The sequence below is a fragment of the Haliotis rubra genome, unplaced genomic scaffold, assembly GCF_003918875.1.
Source record: "Haliotis rubra isolate DU_JTF1 unplaced genomic scaffold, ASM391887v1 Scf33, whole genome shotgun sequence".
NCBI classification, from domain to species: domain Eukaryota; kingdom Metazoa; phylum Mollusca; class Gastropoda; order Lepetellida; family Haliotidae; genus Haliotis; species Haliotis rubra.
The window spans coordinates 918,733-938,512 of record NW_025767002.1 but is presented as its reverse complement, the minus strand read 5'-3'; the positions used below and the strand labels follow the sequence as shown (position 1 = coordinate 938,512).

The 19,780-nt window shown below is 39.2% G+C and overlaps 1 protein-coding gene across 1 annotated transcript in view; it reads left to right on the top strand.

Annotated features, from left to right (window-relative positions):
• The window catches only part of LOC124284148 (inorganic pyrophosphatase-like), a 38,978-nt gene extending 23,789 nt beyond the window's left edge, over positions 1-15,189 (top strand). The window contains 6 exon segments of the mRNA XM_046720210.1: positions 1,454-1,462; positions 1,464-1,544; positions 3,212-3,294; positions 4,711-4,780; positions 13,636-13,677; positions 14,371-15,189. Coding sequence (XP_046576166.1) covers positions 1,454-1,462; positions 1,464-1,544; positions 3,212-3,294; positions 4,711-4,780; positions 13,636-13,662 — 270 coding nt within the window. The 3' untranslated portion in view covers positions 13,663-13,677; positions 14,371-15,189.
• The last annotated feature ends 4,591 nt before the right edge of the window (positions 15,190-19,780 follow it).

Genomic DNA, 19,780 nt, shown 5'->3' with positions numbered 1-19,780 from the left:
CACCAATGTTAGCACCCACAAGCACCAGTATTACCATCAACACCAATGTTACCACAAGCACCAGTATTTCAACACCAGTCAACACCAATGTTACCACAAGCACCAGTAGCACCACCATCAACACCAATGTTACCACAAGCACCAGTATTACCATCAACACCAATGTTACCACAAGCACCAGTATTACCATCAACACCAATGTTACCACAAGCACCAGTATTACCATCAACACCAATGTTACCACAAGCACCAGTATTACCATCAACACCAATGTTACCACAAGCACCAGTATTACCATCAACACCAATGTTACCACAAGCACCAGTATTACCGTCAACACCAATGTTACCACAAGCACCAGTATTCCAGTCAACACCAATGTTACCACAAGCACCAGTATTACCGTCAACACCAATGTTACCACAAGCACCAGTATTACCGTCAACACCAATGTTACCACAAGCACCAGTATTACCATCAACACCAATGTTACCACAAGCACCAGTATTACCATCAACACCAATGTTACCACAAGCACCAGTATTACCATCAACACCAATGTTACCACAAGCACCAGTATTACCATCAACACCAATGTTACCACAAGCACCAGTATTACCATCAACACCAATGTTACCACAAGCACCAGTATTACCATCAACACCAATGTTACCACAAGCACCAGTATTACTGTCAACACCAGGAAATGTACTGTCAACACCAATGTTACCACCAATGTCCGTGATGACCATCAGGTCAGAGTTCACAGCCAAACAGCAGAAACTGCTATTCCATGACAAAAGCCATGAATCTGTGAGATCAGCCCGACATCAAAGCTGGTCATTCCGTGCTTCCGCCGCTTTGAGAAGTTTATCCTGCAGTTTTGATGTTATTTCGAAGATAGCTTCAATGACGGTCTTGAATGCTGTTAGGGACCTGATACCATCCTGTCTGCTCTCCTGTTAAACTTGCTTCCACTTACCTAATTGGTTCCTCTGATCTCTCATAAGACGGGTACGATGGCTGTGTCCAAAACAAAATGATTTGAGACCTTCCGCTTTCATTGGTAGGGTTGTCACCACATGCCGCATTTTCACTCTAATGTCAGCACGAACCTTTTACCATGTCAGCCTTTTTTATGTACGCTTGGTCGATATGCTTTTCATTGAAAACACCTGATGTTGGTAACAACTGTCAATTTGGATTGAAAACATGTTAAGAAAAACGTACAATAATAAAAAGACCTTACAATAACAAAATTTTGCATTTGGTTTTGAAAGCCGCGACGCTTTTGTGGTTCAGTATACTTGGCTGTTACTTAAAAACAAGGATGCTTTGAGCTGTCCCCATGGTACCACTCGTGAGCCTTCTCTCTTAAAGTGTGGAATATTGAGATGTTGATAAGCATTTTAGTGATATTTTAACTTCTTTATTCAATGCTTACTGTTTTCAGGCAACATACCGAATGGTTTAAGTTTTATAAGGTTCCTGACTGACCAAGCCAGTCAACAACTTTGCCTGGGACGGAGTCCATCAAAAATAAAGTAAGTGCTTGTAAATTCAGTATCAGCAACTCGTTGATGAAATTCTCATTCTTTCTGCACTAACCCTTGAAGATATGGGTTAGAATGAGTCTTCAGTAACCCGCGCTTCGTAAAGGCAATCTAATCAAGTGGTCAGACTTGCTGATCTGCTTGATGCATGGCATTGTGTAGACTGATGCCATATTGTCAGTCACTGTATAGTTTTGACCGCCTCCGTGGTGTAGTGATTAGAGTTCTGTTGCCCGGCGTGCGAAAGGTCGCGAAGTTCTGATCCCGACGGCCATACCAAAAGACATTAAAATATGGTACTTGTTGGTGGTCCTGCCTGGCCGGGTATTAATGGGCACAAACAAGGACTGGTCGGCTCGAGTCAGTATAATGTGTCTGAGTGGGGTATTCATGCTTCACTGTGGCATGGCATCGCGAGTCGGCTAGCACTATAAAATGAGCTTCAGTCTGGGCTAGTACAAGCAGCCCGCGACATACACATACACACGCATGCACGCCATCATATGAGTGAAATATTCTCGCTACGACGCTCAACCCAATTCCACCACCGCCACTGTATAGTTTGGTCCAGACTCGATTATTTACAGAGTGCAGTCATAAAGTTGCAACATTGCATTTAGCAATATCCCAGCAATGTCACTGTGGACTCGTGGAGGACACAAGAATGGGTTTCACACATTTTGTATATTTGGGGAATCAAACACAGGCCTTTAGTGAAACAAGTGGATGCTTCAACCACTAGGTTACCCTATCAAGCCCCAGTATATGAACAAAAAAAGCATGCAAGGCTGGCCAAGTGCAATTATTATTCTTAATATGTGAAATTTATGCTTCTTATATTGATACAGACAATAATCTCAACTTTTACAATATACTTTTTGTATGAAGTTGCTTTTCTCACAATGTGAAGCCCATTTCTGGTGTCCCCAGACATTGCTAAAAGCGGTGTAAAACCATACTCACTCACTCTTTTCTTGCAAAAACAATAAATGTATAAGTTTAACTGAGTTTCAAGTAGCATATGAGTTTTCACAACATGTCACAAGAACAAAAATGATAGTTCGTACTGGGCTTCAAATGTAACAAGACGTGCAGCCATCCAAGGCGCCACAATTGGCTATGATTGAGACTTATGGTCGTGAAGCCCAGGTTTCCCAAATCCTGTTTCTATGCAGGGGTTGAAATTTTTTTGAAACTTTCAAAATCCACTTGATCAAATATTAATTTCACTTCACAAAAACATTCATTTGGTTGTAATTGCATTTTTATTTCATCATCAAAATACATATCAAAACATTTCAGTAGTTTGGTACTACTGTACCACGGTAACATTTAATGTGGAGAATTCTACTTGACTCGGGTGTCGGGCATTGGTATTTTTCAAGCCCCTGCCATGGTTTGTTAGCACCATCTGTGTCTCTATGGGCTTTCTTCCTGCATGAAGCTCACCCCAGGAATAAAGCTGAATTGTTGCTGAAAGGCGTTAAACCCGATTCACTGACAGTTTTAGATACCGGGAACTAATTTGTGGTTTTCTTCGAGCTGATACATCTGGGTTTATTTATGTTATAGCATCTGTGTTTTGTCAAGGAACCCTTGACGCTTCTCTCATACTATCTGAAATAAATAATGTCTTAAACAAAATTCAATCTTTGCAGGAATATGCTCTGAAGATTGTAACAGGAGCTAATGAACAATGGAAAACTCTTGTGGGGAGAACCAACGATTCTGGCATTGCATGGTGAGTTATTGATGAGATCTGTGCTCCCTTCGTGTGTCCGCATGCTTCTGTATCACAGTGTGGAATGATCCACAGATGACATCCTTACCTTGTCAGTGTAACAGGGTGTGGAGTCATCCCACAGATGACATCCTTATCTTGTCAGTTTAGCAGGGTGTGAAGTTATCAACAGATGACATCCTTACCTTGTCAGTGTAGCAGCGTGTGGAGTCATCACACAGATGACATCCTTACCTTGTCAGTGTAGCAGGGTGTGGAGTCATCCCACAGATGACATCCTTACCTTGTCAGTGTAGCAGGGTGTGGAGTCATCCCACAGATGACATCCTTACCTTGTCAGTGTAGCAGGGTGTGGAGTCATCCCACAGATGACATCCTTACCTTGTCAGTTTAGCAGGGTGTGAAGTTATCAACAGATGACATCCTTACCTTGTCAGTGTAGCAGGGTGTGGAGTCATCACACAGATGACATCCTTACCTTGTCAGTGTAGCAGGGTGTGAAGTTATCAACAGATGACATCCTTACCTTGTCAGTGTAGCAGCGTGTGGAGTCATCACACAGATGACATCCTTACCTTGTCAGTGTAGCAGGGTGTGGAGTCATCCCACAGATGACATCCTTACCTTGTCAGTGTAGCAGGGTGTGGAGTCATCCCACAGATGACATCCTTACCTTGTCAGTGTAGCAGGGTGTGGAGTCATCACACAGATGACATCCTTACCTTGTCAGTGTAGCAGGGTGTGAAGTCATCCCACAGATGGCATCCTTACCATGTCAGCTTGCTGACTGGGGTTAACCTCCATGTTCATGTGGACATGATGTCTGACTTCAGATCAGAAGGTCTGTGGTTCGAATCTCACCTATGGAGCTCAGAACTTTTTGGGCCATGCATTGGCACCCAACACTGGCCAGAATAAGCTCACATTAAATTTGAGCAAAATAATCTCATGTTGTCTTAGCATCCAACCTCAGATGAGAAGGACCATGGGACTCGGAACTTTATGGCCGCTACACTCACACAATCAGCCATTGGTTTGCTTGCACCAGAACAGAACACTTCAATCTTGCAAACTCTAAAAAGGCTGCCTTGATAAGACTCAAATATTACTGTTTACTCATAAACAGTCATATACATATTTGATAATATGCATGAATATGTGTTGTGATGAATATTTATGTTAAATTGTGGGGAAAGTTCTTGACTATAAATATTTCACTCATTCTCATTCTCTCTCTCTCTCTCATAGTTTGTAGCATGCCCGCTTTCAATTCCCCTCATGGGTACAATGTGTGAAGTTTCGATTTCTGTGTCCCCATGATAATGCTTGAATATTACGTAAAATCCAAATCACTCACTGCTCATTCATAGAACGGTGCAGGACAGTGAGAGCTTATGTAAGTCTTTGTTGTTTCAGTGAAAATACTTGTGTTGCTGCCAGTCCATGCAACGTGGAAGCAGATGAGGCTAAAAAGTTTGTACAAGAAGTAAGTAGACAGATATTTATTTCCACCTGTTGATTCCAGTCATGTGGCTTGCACGATTTGTGCAATTTCGCTTGAGCGCTGCTGGCAATGCTATGAAGACTTTCAGTAAATTTGAAAGTACTATTCATTTACAGCCCTATATCTTTCTTTTTTTTTTATTCAGCCTCGGTAACCACGGTTTTACAAACCATACAAGTCCACGTGGTCAGGGACTACTGGTTTATAGCCTTAAACTTTTACCAATTATATTTTCTATTGTAAATCTATCATGAGTGCTTCAACATACACAAACTTTTACCTATATATAATTCCAGAGCATATTACAAATCTATAATGAAAAGCTTCATAGAAACTTTGATATTGGTATAGTGAGATTTTTATATAGAGTATTTTAAATCCACATTTAAAACTCAAATATTTACCAATTATAATTTTATTGTAAATCTAACATGAGTGCTTCTAAATATATAAACTCTTTTACCTTTGAATATTTATATATTTCTAGAGCATATTTCAAATCTATAATGAAATGCTTCATAGAAACTTTGGTATCAGTATAGTGAGACTTATATATGAAGTATTTTAAATGCATATTTAAAAAGTCAAATATTGGGTCAAAGTGATCTGTTGAACCGTACAAGAGGGATTCTACAGAAAATTGTTGCTGTGAATACTTAGAAAGAAACTCCACATAATCTTAAATCATTGAAGTAACATTTTTACAATTATAGAAATAATGGGAAACGTCCTCTAAAGTCGTCACATTCTGGTGATTCACTTAAGTGAAGTTTAAACAACCATTTCTTACATGGCACAATATTGTGTATAATTTTGAATTGTAATTCTTTTAACTTGTTGGATAACGGAAGGGTTGTGAAAAGACCATACATTTTGCTAGCATGTGATGAATCATTAAATGTATATGGTAAAGTGACTTTGTTATCCACAATAATTGAATAAAAGTGCCTAGACTTAATCTTATCATTCATAATATTTCCCTGTAACTTAGGTGGTGTGTTTAACAAAAACAGAAGCTCTCCCTAGTTCTTTTACATTCAGCATTGTTGTTCTTTTCACTTTTTCATTCTTATAATTCCAAATAAATCTAACCAAACTCCACATTGATTTCTTTACACAAACTTGCTGGAACCTGCATCATACTGCTTTGGTATATGAGCTTTGAACAACCTTCCCCTTTAGAAAGCAAATTCTTCCAAAAATTGATAAATTTCTTGATGACCAAATTTGGAATCGTTTTCTTATTTTCAAAATTTGGGGTTTGAGATTTTCTGTTGCTAAAGTGTCATTATTTCTAAACAATTGGATACCTAAACATTTAATGCCACTATAAACAATGTCTAAACCTTTATACCACACTCCATATTGGACCTGTTCTGTATAGGCATAACATTACTTTTCTTTACATTTATCTTAAGGCCTGTTATTTTTTCAGATCTGTTGTAAAAATTCTACAGCTTTTGCTACTGATTGTATGTTTCTTAATGTCAAGTTGGTATCATCTGCAAAATAAATGCCTTTCATTTCTTTCTCTCCCAATTCTGACCCCTTGAATATCTAAAAAAATTCCTGATTTTCATATTTATGATTTCTTGAGAAAACGATAAAAATATAAGGGCTTAAAGGGCATCCCTGTCTAACACCTTTGAACAACTGAAACCAGTTGGTTGCCCTGCCTTTGTTAACAACACAACTTTGAGGCTTTTCATACAAAACTGAAATCCATTTACACATTGTCTCACCAAAATTGAATTTTGTAAAACATTTTAACATATAATCCCACTCAATGGAGTCAAATGCCTTTTGGAAATCTAGTGAAACAATAAAACCAACATCTGAGTCTTCATACATTTCCAATAAATCTAATAAAAATCTAATATTCTCTCCTACCGTATATATCTACCTTTCACAAATGCTGTCTGGGTAGGATGGATTATATCTGGGAGCACTCTTTTAATCTATTAGCTAAAGCTTTGGCAGTTATCTTATAGTCAACATTCAGCAGAGTCATTGGTCTTTTGTTTTCAATTAGCAAGGGATCTTTGCCTGGTTTATCCAGCAATGTAATAATTCCTCTCTTCTGTGAAACAGTCATGGTTCCTACTGGAAAAGTATGCTGTAAATTCTTTATAAATGGGACTTTAATATCCTCCCAGAACAACTGATAAAATTCTGCTGATCTACCATCGGATCCTGGAGATTTATTACTTTTCATTTGAGATAAGCTTGCTTTCAGTTCTACTTCTGTAATATCTCTCTCAAAAATTTCCTTTTGCCAGTCTGTCAAATTAACATTCACCCCATAAAGAAATCATCAAAATCAGATTCTACTGGCCTTTCACTTTGGGAATACAATTTTTTATAAAAGGATTCTATCTGTTGCAAAATTCATCTGTAACAACTTCATCATTTTCTGTTACAATCTTAGAAATGTGCCTTTTATCTTTACTCTGCTTTTCCAAATTGTAAAAATATCTAGTACTTTTTTCTCCTTCCTCAAACCATTTAGTTCTTGATCTTATAAAAGCACCTTTAGCCTTTTTAACATAAATATCTTCCAACTCATTCTTAGCTTGCAGATATTGTTGTTCTACTTTATCATTCTCACCATCTGACAACTGACAGTCCAATATTGCTAATGTTCTTATCAAGTCTCTTTCATTTCTATTGATTTCATATATTATCTTTTTAGAATGGTCTCTCGAAATCTGCATGATTTTATACTTGATCCACTCCCAATCCACATGTTCATTTACTGATACTTCCTGACTAAAACCCCCGCCGTGATATTGCTGGAATATTGCTAAAAGCGGCGTAAAACTAAACTCAGTCAGTCAGTCCTGACTAAAAGGTTTCAGAAATTCCTTAATTTTATTCTTGTACTCCTCATCTAAAAGACAAGAATTGTTCATTTTCCAAAAATTTGGTGCAAAATGTCTATCTTTATCTATTTCTAGCAAAACAATTTTGTGATCTGATTTTATGCTTGGAATGATGTTTGAGTTAACACATCTACATCCTACAGATTTGGTAACAATATAAAAAATCAATCCTAGATTGAATAGTATTATTTTTCTCCATGTGTACTTAGTTTCCTGTGGGTGATTTTCTCTCCAAATATGTGTTAATTCAAACTTAACCATAAGATTAGCTAAGGTTTGGCTAGTTTTGGTTGAGGATCCCAATCTATCTTTTGAAGGATACAACACTGTATGAAAATCCCCTCCAATTACAAGATTATCTCCTGCTACATATGTTTTACACAATTCATCCTGAATAGCTTGAAAAAGAATGTTCTCTTTCTTTGTAACCATTTTGGGCATACACATTTACAACAGTCTCAATACCTGAATCCCTTTCAATATCATAATTACCCTGCCCCTTGTTGTCACTTGAACCTGAAGTGACTCGGAGTTGTCTCCCCTTAATCAAGATTGCAACCCTCTGCTCTCTGAACAACCATGACTAAAATATATTTGATTATTCCTCCCCACTGCTGACTCCAAAATGGTTTATCTTCAGGAACACTATGAGTCTCTTTGAAGCAAATAAATATCTGCATCTTGCTTTTTTAAAACAAAAATATTTCTCTTCGCTTATGTTTATCTCTTAGTCCCCTCACATTCAATGTAATGATCTTGACCATGGTATATACCACAGATAATGTTATCAACAAACCGTTAAAGAAAGAAAAAAACAATAAAAAGGTAACAAATTCAAGAAAACTAACTCCTTCTGTAGAGACCTAATGTAAACTGTTGTCGGCATAGTGTATATATACCTAAAATAAAAAGGAGTAGACTAATTTTACTCCTGAATAACTCCATGTCTGTATAAAAGTGATACCTGACCTTATTGTTCGTGAAGATAACATGTCAAAATATATAAATAAAGTTCTCAATAAAAAGTACAATCCTTGTACCTCAACTGTCAACGAATATAATCATTATTTAAATGTATATATTTGAACTGAAAATGAACACAGTTTCACGTATTTCCAGGGTCACAAATGTCCCTTTGTGTTTACAGATAAAGCCACATAATAAGGTATAACGTTCACGGTCTGTACAGGGTCCCATTGATGAACAATCTTCTCTTAATAAAACGCACTTTCTTCTTTTCTTGCCATGCTTGTGTCATCACTGGTTGAAGGAGTTTTTAGCTTCAATGTCCTGTTTCGAAGATCTTCTTTAACATAGAAATGTTTCCCTGATCCCTTAAGAATCTTTCTTGCCTGCATGAGAAGCTGGATTCGCTCAGGACGAAAAACAAACCGTGCGATGATAGGCCTCGGTTGTCCAGTCTGAGTGTGAGAGTAGGTCAATCAAGTCTATGACAGTTCTCAATGGTTGGCAATTTAGTCATCTTCAGTTGTCCAGTTATAAAGCCTGTCAGAACTTCCTTGACATTCTCCTCCGCTGTCTCCTCTATTCCGAAAAACAGGAGATTAAGTCCCCTGTGATAACGATCTTGATCAAGCACTTGTTGTTCTAGGCTGGATAAACGAGTTTCCAATGTGGATACCGTGTTTTCAGTAGCATGTAAATCTTTCGTCATATCACTCTGAGCATTCTTCATGTCCTATATTTCACTGTAGATAAATTCCATGGATTGTTTTATTTCTCTGGTTTCGGTCGCCATGGCGTCGCGATTCTTCCTTATCTCCGTATAGAGAGACTCTAGTGTGATACCATGCTCGGTGACTTCGTCCGCCATGTTGGATGATAGGTCAAAATCTGACGCTGACATTTTCGTGTCTGATCGGTGACCTTTCTCTGCTACTAGCACTGAGTTTTCTCGGCGTGCTGGAGTGTCCAGGACTCTGCTGGCGTAGTTTTTGACTGTGCTTTCCCATTTGGCGCATCTGTTAGTTCACGCTTTTTTACACGAGCCAGCCACACCCTTCAACAACATCCGGTCTCAGGCCCTATATCATCTTAACACAAGCGTCAAGACTCATCTAATAACATGTGGCTAACATCAGAAGAAGCTGTTGTAATGGCCTTTAGGCTCAAGGCTATATGCATTTCTTCCTTGACCAGCCTAATCTGTTTGGTTTTTCTTTGCTTTGTTTAAGGTTTTATAGTTTCCATTTTTTACACCCAAGGATACCTTGCTCCTAGTTTCATTAATTACGGTTTAGTATATCTGTTACTTTGTATCTATGGTTACAGGGGGAAGATGTAAAATCTACATTTCTCCTCCCATATTAATTCATTATCGCTTAAGGGGGCATGGGGCTGCATAGTAGTTAAAGCTTTCACTCATCACCCGGGTTAGATTCCCCACATTGAAGCCCATTTCTGGCGTTCCTCACTCAACAGCGGCGTAAAACTTAACTCTCATTATTTGCTTTAATGAATATCCATGTTAGAATTAGTTCAGCAACCATGCTTGTCATAAGAAACAACTTCATGGTATCAGTGGTCAGGCTGGCTGGCGAAGTTTGTCATTTGAGAGAATCCAGATTAAAATAGACCTTTATCAGTCCATGCTAGGGCATAAAATGGTTTGCCCCTTTCGGCTTCAGCACGGAAAAAATCGTACACTTTAATCATCAACTGTTTCACGTCAGCAATCAACTTCATTTTTCATCAGGCATGTGTATCCCGTGCACGACGAGATAGTGGCTGTTCCGTTTCTGCCGTTTCACCCCGCCGCGACAGATAACAACTTTTGTGTTTTCAATGATGATAGTTTCTTAAAGAACTTTTTTGGTGGAGCCTGGAAAATTTTCAAATATAAGAAAGCTGTTGGGTATTAGTAAATGATAAACATGTGTACTATTTATATTTATGTGGCAATTTTGTACAATGATAAAATTTGCAATTCATCGGTCCGTTCTGACTCAAACGGACTGTACAATTAGTGGCACTCACTGTCAAACACTTTTGCTCCCAATTGGAAAGGGTGTACGGTATTTTACCTGGGCATCATGACACGCCCTTAAAGTGATGTTGTGTCAAAAGTCAGTTCACAATTCAGCATCATGTGTGTCCACCATTGGTATTGATGATACTAAGCAATTGAAGAAAGCTTGGGGATATTGTTCCATGTCTGAACCAACGCTTATCCCAATTCAGCTAACGTCAGTGGCTGATTCTGGACTTGACATAAACGTTGCTCCACTTCATCCCAAGTGTGCTTGATAGGGGATAGGTAAGGGGAGTACGAGAATGTTGTGCTGTCTCAGGGCTATCTGTCACAACATGCAAGTGAAGTTACGTCTCTGTCCTTGAATGAACAGCTGTACATGAGGCCAAGTGATCTCATCCCTGTATCGCAGGCCTGTCAGATTGACAGTGACCGACCATGAGATACGATGCCTCCTTATGCCATAACACTGCTGCCACCAAACTGTCGATGTTGAACAATGCACGCAACAGGATACCCTTACCCTGCCATCTGATCTCTCCAGATGAAATCAACAACCGAGGCAAATTGAATTTACTCACATTTTGCATGCTTTTTGAAACCTGATATTGAAAACTGAAGAACGGTTGTTTATTTTCTAGCCTCTGAATGTTGTGGAAAACATGTTAATTTCAACCTAAACTGTGCATACGTCATGCCATGGCTTACAGAAAATCAGTGCCGTTTCCGTGCCGTGGGTATGCAGGAGACTGGAATGGCCCAAAATAAGTGGCCAGACATTTTAGTGCCCATCAAAACATGATCTCATCTCTATGGAGATGTTTTCAACATAATGGGAACACAAGATTTGTGTACAAAGTGCAAGTGCCACATGTGATTTTTCTTTTTTAAGTTTACGTTTTATTCCAATAAAAACATGAGGATTTTATTTTTTGAGTGGGGAAAATTAATTTTTATTTCTTTTCTTATTCTTTGAAAAAAGACAACAGGCAGATCCGCAAAACAAGAAATAAAATTGGTCTGGCCTTGGGGTTGTTTTTCTAACTTTGCACACAACTTTTTTATCCCCTAAACGCACGGCGGGGGATATAAAAGTTATGTGCAAGGTATAGTATTAGGATAATAGTATTAGGCTCCGTCCGTCCGTCTGTACATCGAATTGGAATATCTTAAGAGCCGTTGACTGGATTCTTTTCATATGTGGTACCTAGGTTCATCACAGTAAAAGAAAGGTCCCAGTCAGGTTTAGTGACCTTGACCTTCATTTCAAGGTCACATAGGGACTTTAACATTTTACCCTTGTCAGCGAGATATCTCAAGAACAGTTCACTGGATTTTCTTCATAGACTTGAATGTTTTTCAATAAGCAATTTCTTTATTACTATTCTTGCATATTTCATACACTGACATTCATGTCAAGGTCAAACTGAGTCTTGAAAATATTTGTGTGTTTGAACAAACAACAGAGCAAGATATCAAGAGAGGTTGACTGGTCATGTTTTTTGTTGACATTTAACTTCATCTTAAATTACGACCTTCACTTTCATTACTTTTTAAGTTTGATTTGATGATTTACGGTGGGGGATTATGTCACCTTAGTGACAATGCTTGTTTTATGCAATTTTATGTTATGCACAGTTAGTATACATCACTGTTGGCATGTATAACTCGTGTACACCTTGTTTTAGCATGTGTGCACCTTGAAGACACCTGAAAATTACTCCCATTTATAAAACCAGACAAAAATAGGAATCTCCCTGAAACCATTGTTTGAGACCTAGTTGTATTTTTCTTTTTGCATAATTTAAAAGGAAAGATTTATCACCTGTTATTGGATTTATCAAATAACTTTATTGTCTAATCACACTTTATTTTGGTCATATTTCAAGCTGAGTCTTTATGCATGAGACCCGTGAAGATCCGGGTTAGAATTCATCTTCAGTAACCCTTGCTTGTCATTGGTTCCCAAATGCTCATGCTCTTGATCACTGGATTATCTGGTGCAGACTATTATTTACAGACCACCACCATATAGCTGGAATGTTGCTGAGTGAAGTGTAAAACTAAACTCACTCACTTTAACCATGTCTTTCAACTTTGAGATGCTTCTTGTCTTGTTTATTTTCACTTTGTTTCTTTTTGTGTGAAAGTATAATATTTAAAACATTGTTAGAAATGACTTAATGACAATACTTACTGATTGTAGCTGCTACAGTGTGTAGTGCAGGTTGCCATGGTTACAGGGATTCAAGTGTCTGCCCTTGATACTAGTATATGAATCATATTAATGTAAGAATGTTCAGAATCCTGAAAACTGAAAATATGGTATAAATACAGTTTATTCTGGTTCAAGACAAAATGGGGGGCGTTGGGGTAGCCTAGTGGTTAAAGCGTTGGCTTGTCACGCCGAAGATCCGGTTCGATTCCCCACATGGGCACATGGTGAAGCCCATTTCTGGTGTCCCCCGCCGTGATATTGCTGGAATATTGCTAACATCGGCGTAAAACTAAACTCACTCAGTCAAGACAAAATGGTTAAAAGTACCTCTTGTTAGCCTGGTTACACTGAAAATGGAGAAGTTCATGCAGAAACACTGCTGATTTCCATTTAAGGTATGTATTATCTCATGACTCAAATATGAAGTTATTGAAATGTATTCATGTTAGTCCAACTTCTAAATGCCTGACACATTTCTATATATAAAACTGAAATATGGCTTAACACAAAGAATGGTGAGTGGTTGTTAAATGACTGAAGGCTCCGACTCACCTCATGGATGCTTGTGTGGAGCTTGGGGCCTGTTTTACAAATCTTTGTTGGTGCTATGACTATTGTGAATATGCTAAAATATTGGATCTAAGATCATTCTGTGGAACCGGCCCAGTGCTGGCGTCCGGAAATGATAAACCAGGAATGTTGCTGTCATGGCATCAGATCTCACTGTTTTTGTTTTCTGCTACAGACAGCTGCACCAGCGCGGCGGCACTAGACGTTGATCCTGAAGGTGAGAGATTCTGTCATTGATGTTTTGACTAACATTCTTTGATGCAGTAGTGAACTGTAATACTAAGTTCTGATTAATGAAACAACTATTGATGAAGAACCAAATATATGATATTTGGTTTTGCAAACTATTTGAATTCTAGTTTTGAAATTATCATGATCGGTAAAGTTTTTAAACACGAATTGTGCCCCATGATCCTCTCTGTGGAACTGGCACAAAGGGCGACCCGTGCTGGTTCCACGGGGCGACCAAGTCAATTGAGGCTTGGTGACTTTGTGGATGGTGTTACTCTGTACCCTGATGGCACGGGATGTTGTTCATGTTGTCAGTAACTGGAATGTCTGGTCCAGATTTGAACATAGTTGTTATCTCGCTCTTAATTCTGGTATCCGTAAAGATCCGGGGTAGAATAGGTCTTCAGCAACCCATGCTTGCCACAAAAGGCGACCACCTGATCTCGTTAGTCAGGCTCGCTGACTTGACACATGTCATCGGCTCCCAATTGCGTAGATCGATGCTCATGCTGTTGATCACTGGATTGTCTGGTCCAGACTCGATTATTTACAGCCGCCATATAGCTGTAATATTGCTGAGTGCGGTGTAAAACTAACCTCACTCACTCACTTAATTCTGGTGTACCCCGCCATGTAAAGCTACGCTTATCACTCTTAAAAACTGTTGTGTGCTTTTCAGTGTGTGTTGACAAGTGGCACTACCCTATTTGCCAGGACTGAGCTGAATGTGAAGCTCGGAGTGGAAGGAGGATGACTCAAGGATCTATTTACATTCGTACAATCACACATCACTGGAAATCTACATTATCATCATATGAATGTTAACTGGCAATTCTATCATTATTTTAAGAAGTTCTCAAACCACAATAAAACCGAGATTGCAACATACATTACCATGGACCTTATGTTTTAACGATAGTAATCTTTTTAGTTGGCTCTTGTAGATAACTGTATAATTTGTAGGGGGGTTGGGGAATCTGATTACAATTATTTAAAAATTATTTTTAAGAAGGTAATTTATTTTCCATTATTAATTTAATATCTACAGGTAACCTCGTCCTATGTTGAAAACAGTTTAACTGCCAAAAGTGACCATTGCATCCAGATATATATTTATTCTGTTATCTGGGTTAACGGCTGTGTTTGAAGCAGGGGCTAGGAGATTAGTTGCTGGAGACATTTGTATCTTCTATTTTTCAAGGAGAGGTAATAAATGCTTGCTTTTAGTCAACGATATTCATCAAAACTGTATGTGTTATGTATACTTTACATATTCAGAATGACGAGTGAATGTTTCTACTGATTTGCTTCTCTGTATACAGAGTGAAACATTTGTATAGTCGGGCCTGTCATGTAGTGTTGGCAGAATGTCGAGGGTCAGTATTTATCAGTCCATTGATAGTGTTGTGTAGCTTCTGTCCAAAAAGAACCTGTGATGCCCAGCCATGTGCTATTGTCCCAAGCTGTACACTCGGAATAAATTCAACTTATATATAGATGAATGTGTGCTGTGTATTGCATGATGCCCACTTTCTCACAGTGGGGGGCTTTGGTGTTTGGAATTGACTTTAAAATATTCATGCAGTGATATACAGATGCATGCAAAGTTTGAACATCTTTTATGCCAAAATATATGGAAGTCATTCTCATTTTAACTTCAGTTTTGTTGAGGTTGCTATAATACATACATGTGGACATGGCAAGCCCACCAATCCACCTGTGTTTTTGGTGAAAGCATGAAATAGGTCTGAATTTGTTCCCGCAAACGAATTGCATGGTTAGGCATTAAAACGCCAGCCATTTGCACGTTCTAGTAAATGCAGCAACGTTTCATCTCACTGGATGTGCTTAGGACCCCATCATGTTCAGTCATCAGATGGAGCGGTCAGGAGCGGCATTTCTGGACCACAAAAGGGTTTGGATGGTCAGCCTCGCGGACTTCTTTGATGCTTGTCATCTATCCCAATGCTCAATCAATGGATTGTTCACAGCCGTCATATAGCTGGAATATTGCTTATGTGGCCCTGGGGAAATAGTACATGGAAACACTACCTGAGATGACAATACTACGAACAATTGTCCTAACATTTTTCACAATGTGGTTAATCAAATAAAAAATGTATGGTGGTGTGTGTTGTGTTGATAAAACATCTGTCAAAGGATATACACATTCAGTTATGGTGCGATGTACAACGATTGTGGCGTGGATTGATTCCTACAATGGAAAGAATAGTGTCTGAAGGTAGGATATGTCAGTGAAGGAGTGTCGCACGAGACGTTTATAAACATTTCTTGTGCATAAAGGGCCTTCCCCTGTGCCGAGTCTGTTTAAGCTCGTAAACGTGGCATTCAATAACAGGAAGGATACGATCTTGCAGCTCCGTCACAAACGCCTTTGCATTTCATCTTGTTGGCGGGGCGGTGGGGTAGCCAAGTGGTTCAATTCCCCAAATGGGCACAGTGTGTGAAGCCCATTTCTGGTGTCCCCCGCCGTGATATTGCTAAAAGCAGCATAAAACCAAACATCTTGTTGGCATTGTCAAGTCAGAACGTGCAATGCCTTATCAAGGTAGTGGAATGGGATTGATATTTGGCCTATATATTCAACACGTGAAGCAGTCAAATAAAAGAAAAAATATCCGGTAAAAGTACAGTAACAGTGACATTTTGCTAGTGGAATGTCTTGCTGCGAATTCCTCAACGCTTTGCAAGTCGAACAATACCAAGTACAAGCCACTGATCTTTATACCTGGACAGCGAGACAATATATAGCAACGGTTCGCACGTAGCCAAGTGACTGCTTGCATGTGTAGACCTCAATATAAGACAATACACCTACACGTCCAGGATATGGCCACACACTTCAGCCAAGAAAAATTAGTAGGGTTTTACGCCGCTGTTAGCAACATTAATAATAAGTCATTGTGTATAGCGCACAGTTTCCAAACACCAAGTGATTGCTCGCAGCGCTTTTGATCACACAGCTAGACTGGGCATCAGGGTAACATTTTTGGAAGAGGAAAGTAGACAGTGTTCATGAGTTTTTAATGAAGAACGGCAGATCATTCCAGAGAGAGGCGGATGTGAAAGAGAAGCGTCTATGTCCAAAGGTTTTCAGTTTGGCTAAGGGAATTGTGAGTTGTTAGCTGATCTGAGGCATCGAGGTGGAACATAAGTTTTCACCAAGTTTGTCAGGTAGGATGGAGCTGAGCCTTTGATACAGTGGTATGTGATGCACAAGATGTTGCATTCAATCCTTGCTTCGATCGGCTGCCAGTGGAGCTTGACAAGGACTGGTGTGATGGTCCGTGCAGCTGCATTCTGAACGCGCTGTAATTTGGTGACAAGATCCTGATGCACATTACCCAGTAGACTGTTGCAGTAATCCAACCGTGAGAGGATCATGGATCTCTCCAAATGGTGTGATGCATCACATGTTGGCGATGTTCCTCACAAGGAAATAGCATGCACGACACACGTTATTGACATTGTCCATAGAATGGTTTAAGTCCATGATGACCCTAAGACTTTTTTGACTGTTGTACTGAAAGGTTGCACTGAGTTACCAATTGTGATCGAGTCCACTTTAACCTTGGTCCGATTCATGGTTGAACCGGTCAGAATTGCTGTCATTCAATTATAGTTTATTGATTGACATTCAAGATTTCACATCAGAAATGCACTGTAAAACATGAACGATCTGAGTTTCTGACTGTTGAGGAAGAACTGATCTCTGAAGCTGAGTGTCGTCAGCATAGCAGTGGTGATTCACAGAGTGTTGACTAATCAGCTCACAAAGGCTACGTGTGTAACGAGTAAACATCAAGGGTCCAAGGACTGATCCCTGTGGAACTCCATAAATAACTTCATGTAAACTTGATCGGGTCATCGATGAGAACGAACTGTGTTCTGTTTCCCAAATATGACGAAAACCACTTTAACACGTTACCACTTAGACCAAACCGGTCCTGTAAACACCCGAGAAGCTTCTTGTGGTCTAAAGTGTCAAAGACCACACAGGCAAGTCGCAAGTCGAGAAGAACAAGCACACTAAGTTGTCCCGCTGCCCCAAGTAGAGTATCCATGACACTGAGCAGGGATGTCTCCGTGCTGTGGTTTGATCTATAAGCAGACTGAAAAGGATCATAAAGATCATTGAGATGTGTCACAAGACAAGTCTTCACAGAATTCTCCAAGAGCTTCGACACCTAGGAAAGGTTAGATATCCAATCCATTTTTCTTCAGTAAAGGTTTCACAGAAGCACTTTTTAAAGAAGATGGGACATAATCAACGGAAAGACAGATATTCCAGCAATATGATGGCGGGGGACACCAGAAATGGGCTTCACACGTTGTACACGTGCGGGGAAATCGAACCCGGGCCTTCGGCGTGAACAGCAAACGCTTTAACCACTAGGCTACCTCACCGCCCCAAGAGAATGAGTAAATATTTATGACGTCATTAGACGTCAGCATGTTGAAATGAAGGGAAAGCCAGTATGATAGAACCAAGCGATTTAACTACATTAGTTTATTTTGTGTTTAATGCTGCAACGGTACACTAGACAGTTTATTAAAAGCCTAATGGCCCATCGTACAGACACTAGATAATATATTGTCACGTGTTGACGTGAAACAAACATTTTAGAAACAAGCTTAGGCAGTTATAACCTTGGTTTAATGAGAACTAAAGAGATGTCTCTTTAACTGCATTATGACATGTCTCTTTGCATTCAGGCAGATGTTTACTTCAAGCCATTATAGATTTCACAGACAAATAAAATCTGGAATTCGTCTTTTCCGTTCATCCAATTTCCTATGTATGTTTATTCTGATGCAGTGCAGGCAGTTCCGAAATTTGCACAAAAAAGCTCTTCTTAATGACTGATCTTTTATCTTATCTTTATTTCTCTGGCTGCAAGAGACCTAAGATTCGAATAAATAAGAAAATATTAGGAAGCGATATAATCATGCTAGTTCTGCCGGAACATGTCATGTAGTGTTTGAAAGAATATATGAACAGTTGTACATTTCCAACAATGTGAAATCCAAACATATCTAGTTTTTAAAAAGTAAGGGTCTAACTGACACCAAATTATATTTTGCATTTTCATCAGGTGTTCTAACTTTGAAATGAGTACACTGTCAATAGGGTTATCCAACTAATGAAGAAACATTACGGATTCACCTGGAACAGCCTTGTTTGATGCGGACTTACCCACGCCCATAAAACACTTGAAATATGAAACCTCTTTCAACCTCTCCACGGTAGCTTTAGCTAGATATGTGCAATATATATAAAAGAACAGACTGAAGCCCTACAAAAACAAATGAACTCATTTTCTATCAACAGTTGGTACTAGTGGTTCAAGCGCTAAGGGGCTTTGTGGAAGTGGTGTCCCCAGTGGTTATTGCTAAAATCGGCGTTCAAACGTCACGCCCAAGGCGAACAGGTTCGAATCCAAACATGAGTATAATTTTGGCTGCAATAATCTGGTATGTTTATTTCATTCTGAGCGATTTTCTTCTCCATTTCCAAACACGATATTAGTTTTGTCTTTCGTCAAGTTTCCATTTTGACCAAAATAATCGTAAAACAAACAAGTGTTTGTGTAAACTCAAAGACAACTAACGTCATCAGCAAAAGAGTGAGTTCAGTTTTACGCCGCACTCAGCAGTATTCCAGCTATATGGCGGCGGTCTGTAAATAATCAAGTCTGGACCAGACAATCTAGTGATCAACAGCATGAGCATCGATCTACGCAATTGGGGTACGATGATATGTGTCCAACCAAGTCAGTGACCACCATACGTTAGTCGCCTCTTACGACAAGCATGGGTTACTGAAGGTACATTCTAACCCGGACCTTCAGCAAGAAGCAGAAGTATGACTGAAATACTCAGTAGGTACATTGGCTGTATATTTCATTAATGAACTCGTTTATGAAGAAAATAAACAACAATGGACTTAGATCACAGCCTTGACGGACACCATACAGTAATATCTGTAACATTGCTACTACTGTCAAGGACGATCAACGAGTTCTTGAGTTGAATGGAGATCCAGTATAGATCAACTTGATGTGAAT